Source organism: Merops nubicus, unplaced genomic scaffold, assembly GCF_000691845.1.
Source record: "Merops nubicus isolate BGI_N331 unplaced genomic scaffold, ASM69184v1 Scaffold53405, whole genome shotgun sequence".
Taxonomy (NCBI): Eukaryota; Metazoa; Chordata; class Aves; order Coraciiformes; family Meropidae; genus Merops; species Merops nubicus.
In genome coordinates this window covers 1-7,007 of record NW_008611332.1, presented here as the reverse complement: position 1 = coordinate 7,007, position 7,007 = coordinate 1, and the positions used below count along the sequence as shown (strand labels likewise).

Below are 7,007 nucleotides of genomic sequence, written 5' to 3'. Positions count from 1 at the left end.
AAGCTCCTATTTTGCATATTCCCACTGAAATAGCAAAAGATCCTCTCACTTCTAACATGGTTGTATTTGATGAGTGATTTCAAAAGGAAGAAAAAGAAAAAAAGTAGAAAATTATATTTGAGACTCTCCTTGTGTTCCTACATTCCCACCCATTTTAGATGCACGGCATCAGCTGCAAAGAGGAAAAACCAAAGCCAGGCTATGTCAGAAAGTATGCTTCACTTGAAGTACTTACTGATGATTTTTGTTTTTTTGATAATTCTAACATTTACTTTACCCAGCTGCTGTGATACTGAAACTCACTTGCCAGCGCTTTTTTCCCAGCAGCATGATAAGCAATAATGTATTTTTTCCCATCTCGATCTTCTGTTTTAGTCTCCAGCCCAGGAAACAAGGACTTCACAGCCTGATGGATAACTGTTCTCTTTTCTTTGGTGTCTTCAATTACCTGTGTTAATACACACGCACCCAGAAACAAAATAAAGCAATAAAAAAGGGGAGGGATTCTCTCACAATTTAGATTTTTCATGCTTCAAGAAAATCTACCATATCACAATAAAATACTGAACAGATGTGCTTCTAATAATCTGGCCTACTTATTAAATTTAGTTTGAAAAAGAATAAGTAACTCTTCTGCAAATCCCAGTCTCAATATTCACAGAAGAAAATTCTTAATATTTATTGCCCTCTTCTGTGCTTCATAAAATTTCCTCTTCTAAACTCCGGCAGAACAAAGTTCTTCTATGTGCAAAAAAAAAAAAAAAGGCTAGATGTGACTATTTCATGTGTGAATGCTTATTTGAAATTACTAGATTTAATCCTACTCATCTCTGTGTCCCAAATTTACCTCAACAGCTGTACTTCAAATATGTAATATTTGGATGTTTAAAAACACCAAGTTTTATTTTGTACCTTCTAAATTTTCTTGGTATGGAAGAGAATATTTATCTTCTTTCCTATTAAATCACTAAAGGCTGACCTTGAAAATAGTCTTTCACCAGGACGGATGTTTTATTTAACCCTTCTTACATAATTATTCTATAGTATACTAATAGAAAACAAAAAAAAAATTTAACACCACTGAAATTAAGGGACGTACTTGAGTTTGTTTGTACAGTCCCACCAAAATCAGAATGACAGCTTGCACGAATTTGAGTATATTTGTAAGGCTTTACAGAATTAAATCCTAAACTGGAAACATTTTGGTATTACGTGTTGCATCGTGTTCAAACTGCTTTTACACTTACATGCACTAGAAATGTTCTTGCCACTTACACTCTCATCCTCCCACCCCACTCCCCCAAAACTTCATATAAGTTATTAATTTTACCTCTATGGCAACACTAGTTTCCTTATTCTTAAGAAGCTGAAGCTCCTCTAAACGCTGCTTGTCTTCATCTGACAAAACTGTAAATGTTTCTTCTGACGGATCCTAATACATATTTGAGGGGGAAAAAACAAACATCCAATAACCCCCAGAGAACGACTTTCAGCCTTCTAATGTTTTTGCTTAAGAAGCATAGCCATTACCAAATCTTTACCTCAAAATTTACCTCATCATCCACTGGAACAGAAAAGTCATCTAAATGGCTCACACGTCCATCTTTGCCTATTTCATGGACAACAAAGTCAGAGTATCTGATAGGAAGAAACACATATTAAATTTGTAATAAAAAAAAAAAAATTAAAAGCCCACATCAGAGTCCTTTCCCGAGAAGCTGCATGTTACCAGAATTCACTCAAGAATTCTGAATTCATATCATTCAATTCATATAAAAGAAACTTCAACCATGAGAAAGCTGTACCTTTTCCCACCCTTCAGAAGGATACCATGAGAACACAGAAAAAAAAAAGTCTGGCATATCTAAACACAGCAGACTTCTCTGCAGATAGAAAAACTGCTGCAGTCATTCAGAATCATTTTCTAACTAGCTTGCAGAGATCAGTAATGTATATCCTCAACCCCAGTCATTACTGACAATTAAGACTCTACTGCATTGCTACAATGTGAACACAAATGCATTAACTCTGCCACTTCAAATAACCTGCAGAATGAAGCATATGTTAGCCACTCTAAGGAAAGCAGAACAAATTTAGATCTGTTACATATATTCAGTTAGAGAGAACATCTTCCAAATAAAGTCACTCTGCATACTCTGTGACAGCAACGAAGAATTTGACTGTTACATTTTTAATCAAGTCACTATGTCCAATAATAAAAATATTCTGACTTTAACAGAGCACAGACAGTCTGTTGAAACTGCTAATTTATATTTAAGTAGCGTTTGCTCGTAAAGGAAAAATAAACTTTGTAGTCTATGAACGTTGAAAGATGAATAAAACTTCACTATGGGATGTTTCTGTTCACCAGACCTCTGTGCAGCCATGTACCATATTGTTAGACTTCCTTCCCGACATGGAGTGCCACGTGTCGTCTTTCTTACTATCTGTAACTGTCTAGACATGCTACTGACTGGTACCATAAAAATGCCAGTAACGATGGGTGTTATAAACTAGCATCAAAGGAAAACCAGGAGCCCATGAACATTTCTACCACCCAGCTACCCCTGGCCACCTTGGTTCAAAACTGGCATATTTCCCAGAAGGAGGTTCAGCACAGACTGTGTTCCACATTGAAGGATTATGCTAACTGCTTAACACTACATGTAAAGATTAAATACGTACATTATACGTACATATCACTTTATCATGTAAAATGATCAATACACAAAGCTCGTATTTAAGACCAGGGACTTCTTGGTGTGTAAACAAAGCATCCTTAACTGCTTTTCTAAGTCAGAGCAATGATTCTCATTTCAGTGAGTTTTTATATTTGCATTATGTTGTACTCAAAGACATTATTTAATCTTAAAAACCTTGAAGTTTCATTTAAAAAGCTACTAAACCCCAAACATCTTATTAAGTATATCATGTAAAATTCCACACCCTGAATCATAAAACTCACTTTTACGTTCTGTAAATGACAATACAAATGATCAGACTATAATTTAATGTCTAATGGGCCATTTGAAAAATATGTGTTTAAAGACATTAGCACAAAAATGTCAGGGGAAAGCAAAGAAGAACGAAAGAGGAATTGTTCCAGTACTGTACTCCAGTGCATCTTGTATGAAGAATGGTACAATAGGTGGGTGAACTGCATAAGGTTTTAAGCTGTATGCTGCTGCCAGGGAGCAAGACAAACGGCAAAGGTCAGTGTAATCATGTATTTCTACCCATACATAGCTTCTTTCTTCAGAGCTCTACTTGATTTGAAAAAAAAAAAATAAATAAATAAAAAAGGAAAAAAAAAACTAGCAAAACAACAATCTAGAGAAGTCCCAAGTTAAACCTTTCTTTCAATCCCAGCACTAGGAAAAGAAAGCAATGAACCTCCCAAGTGGCTGCACATAATCCAGTTGCACCCAGCAAGTCAGAAAAGGGAAACAGAGAACAACAGCTGCTTGACACAAGGAATTCACACATTAACATACACAGTGAGACAGTTACCTCTCTTTTAAGATTCCAGAAAATCCCTTATGAGAGCTAACAAATTTAGTTATGCCAACATCACTTTCTGTCAGCCCATGCTTCATCATGTCTGCAAAGCTCTCTGGATCTCCATCTTCATCGCTGTTCTCTAGTTCCTCATCTTCCTGCTCCTCACTTTCCTCATTGGCGATTACTTCGTCTTTCATGTCCTCAGGCAGAGATTTGTCAGGTTGCCCTGTTACAGTCTCATCACTCTGCCCAGAGTCATTCTCTGTCTTAGATTTCTCTGAGATCTTCTGTCTTTTAACTTCATCTGCCTTAGCCACACCATCCTCAGAGCGAGGACGTTTCAAGGATACACTATTCATTCCTACAGTTTCCATGTTTAAGGCACAGGGTAGGGCAGAAAGCCCTGAGAAGCAAGAAGAACGGCTTGTTTCCTGTCTAAGAGCAACACCAATACATAGTCTCTTCACTCCAAGGACTCTGCAGCCTGCAACAGTTCAGGAAGACCATGTAACTTTATGCATTTTTAAGTTAAACATCAAGTAAAGATTCTGTACAGATAGAAACAATACGTACTTGGGAAGAAAGAAGGGAGACGTTAAGGAGACTTAATACCCACCCAAAGCAGCATGCATGTTAGGCTGCAGAAGAGCAGGACACACCAATGATTGACCACCGTTGTCACTCTTGCCAGCTCTCACCACAGCTGCATCCAGCCCTGTGCACACAGGCTCTACTGTCAACAGCTAAGAAACCTTCTCTTTCCAAGCCCTCTATTTCAAATATGGCTACTTTAAATTATTCCTTATTCTACCAAGATTGAGAGAGGAGGTCTCGATTCCCCCAAACCTGAAGCCTCATCTCTAACACACACAATCCCACACGGAAGTCAAGGTGGCAGCAATTCAGGCCAAAAGATAAGAGAGATGACAAAATCATTGAATGAGTCGGCCAAACAAAACAACAAAGAAATGAAACGATCTCTGAGAAGAACGTGTCCACTCACATTGGTGGATCAGAGCTCCAACTCTTCCCCGGCAATCTGAGTTGCTACCTTTGCGTCATGCAGAACTAGTACCTTCAGATCTGAAAAACAGAGGAAAAATAACTCTGAGAAAGTTTTAGGAAAAAAAAAGTTGACTATGAAAATGTACATGAATGTGATCATTACACAGACTGGCTGCCTCTGAATCCAGTTATCAGTAGTGACATAGGAGCAGACACTACTCAGACAGACAAGATAATAACAAATGCAATCATAGAAGTGCTACCAACCTAGTGATACAACACAGTAGTTCTATTTAGCAAGCTATAGCAGAAAAGTTTGTTTTATATCTATGTTTCTGAAAGGTCACCAGAGTTCCTATAACTAGGCAATGTCAAGACTGTTCTCCGAGCACCACCCAACTGGCACACCAGTGTATTCAGGATAAACTGCAGGTTTTGGTAGCCCAGGGCTGCATGCAAAGAGGCCATCAACTGCCCTGTGCTGGCCATGACCACTTCCAGCTGGCCCCATAACTGACCAAACCCACCACCTGCCAAATCTCCAGCTCATCAAATGAACGTGCATTGCCTCTGCTCCAGCTTTTTTAATAAAGGGACGAGCTGCCAGTGTCAGAAAGCACACCAGGAAACACAGGTGGAGGTATGCACAGCTGCAGGACAGTGCACTAAAAAAGACAGGGGAAGCGGACACTGTTTGGGATGTGGCTGGAGATGCACTCTCCACACCAGAGCAGGGACACCCCTGAGCCTGTGGAGGTGATCATGGCCAGGGCACGGACACCCCTGAGGGGACTGCAGCCTGTGGAGATGCCTATGCTGGGGCAAGGACACCCTAAAGGGGACTGTGGCCGATAGCCATAGCCCCTGCTCACATGGGAGCAGAAGAAATGAGAGAGACGGAGCATCAGACAGAAACCTCCACACGCCAACCCCAAGCTTCTGCACCGCTGCCTTGCCCAAGGGACAGGGTGGGCAGGGGATATGAGGAAACCAGGGAAAGGGATGTGTCTGGGGTGAAGGGAAGGAAATGTTTAACTGGTTGTCTTCTTTGTATCTCACTAGCCAAATCAGTAATTAAAAGTTTATGTTAGTTGGCAATAAATTAAATACCCCAAGTCACGATATTTTTGCCCACAACAACAGACATGTTTCTAAATTCAAAAAATCAATCTAGAAATTAATACAGAGCAGTATTTTAGAGCTACACACATCATCCTGTATTATTTTTCCAGGCACTAGGTAGCATACTCTATTTAAAAGGCATTCTTTTTAAAAGAATTACTAACTCAGTAATCACTATGCGCTGGAATAAGCAACTGTTAGCAGTTAGCCACTGCTGATTTCATTGCCTGGACTTTCTATTGCAGAGGTCACAAACTTAGGGTAAAGAGGCAGAAGCTACTGTTTTAGAAACACCTGAAACGTTCTGCTCAACTGAAGAACTGAAAATGGCTGCTAGAAAAAAGAATGGACAAAAGGAAAATGAGACTTAGTAAAAAGTGTATGCATTGCTTGAAGAGTGACAAAGTACACACAGAAGAAAGTACAATTTGTAAATCAATGTATCTTCCAGCAGAAAGTACCAATTTCAGTTTGTCCTCAAATAAAAGTACATAAACTCCTTCTTTAAAAAGGAAAAATAAAATAAATAAAAAAAAAACTAGCCAAGAGAAGAAATTCATCATTTCCAGATTCTTCTCCTATGTACCCACATTTACAGAGGCAGAGTTATAAAGCACTGACACAGAAAAGGCTTCTAGATAGATTGTGCGTGTCTTCCCACGGTGAACAAAACACCACTCAGCACAGTGACATCCTCTGAGAAATCCACCAAAGGCAGTGAGACAAATCTCAGGTTTCTAAAATGTAATTGTAATACTTAGATATTGGATGATACAAAAGGTTATAAGAGTTGGCCACAAATACTTCAAAGCTGTCAGATATTATCACAGCAGAAGAATGACTCTCACGTGACAAAGTACCAAACAGTGGCCATCATTTGGGAAAATTTCTGCGGGATAATTACTGGAAGAGGGAAGCTGAAGCAAGTGGGGCACACATTGTCTCACTTGTGCAGATCGTTAGGGGTGCCTGCTATTTTTTGACAGCTACTCAACCATCTCAGTCCTCCTAGCAAACAGGTGTTTCCATAAAAGCCAGAACCTGCACCAACAGCAACTCTGCAGCGATTCAAACAGAGACCCTGTTTTAGCAGAAAGTGAATGTACTACTACAAGTAAAGGGTTGGTCCTCCCCAGCAAGAGCGGTGTTACCTCTGCTGCGGTAGGTGTGAGGCAGACGCGCGGGCTGGTGGGGACTGCGGGGTAGCTCCCACTCAACAAGCAGAGGAGCAGCACCGTGCCAGTGCTGGGAACGGCGCCGGCTTCGCGGAACGCGAGGCGGAGGGGATTAAGCGGCGCCCACGGAGCGGGCACGATGATGCAGCAGCGCCGAGAGCAGCCCGTGAGGCCGGGGAGCCGTGGGGAACCCGCCGGGCACCC

At 40.4% G+C, this 7,007-nt stretch overlaps 1 protein-coding gene across 1 annotated transcript; it reads right to left on the bottom strand.

Moving 5' to 3' along the window:
- Positions 1–248: 248 nt before the first annotated feature.
- LOC103773786 (pseudouridylate synthase 7 homolog) lies at positions 249–3,875 on the bottom strand. Its single transcript, XM_008941163.1, has 4 exons — positions 3,511–3,875; positions 1,554–1,638; positions 1,331–1,432; positions 249–448 (listed from the first exon to the last, which is right to left on the bottom strand). The coding sequence occupies exons 1-4, from the start codon at positions 3,873–3,875 to the stop codon at positions 269–271; spliced, it is 732 nt and encodes a 243-aa protein (XP_008939411.1). The 3' UTR covers positions 249–268.
- Between the last annotated feature and the right edge of the window lie 3,132 nt (positions 3,876–7,007).

Coding starts and splice junctions, on each gene's coding strand:
- LOC103773786 (XM_008941163.1), bottom strand. CDS start 3,875: ATGGAAACTGTAGGAATGAATAGTGTATCCTTGAAACGTCCTCGCTCT. Junction 1,639..3,510: donor TCTGGAATCTTAAAAGAGAG/GTAACTGTCTCA, acceptor TCTTCCTATCAG/ATACTCTGACTTTGTTGTCC. Junction 449..1,330: donor AAACTAGTGTTGCCATAGAG/GTAAAATTAATA, acceptor GTATTAACACAG/GTAATTGAAGACACCAAAGA.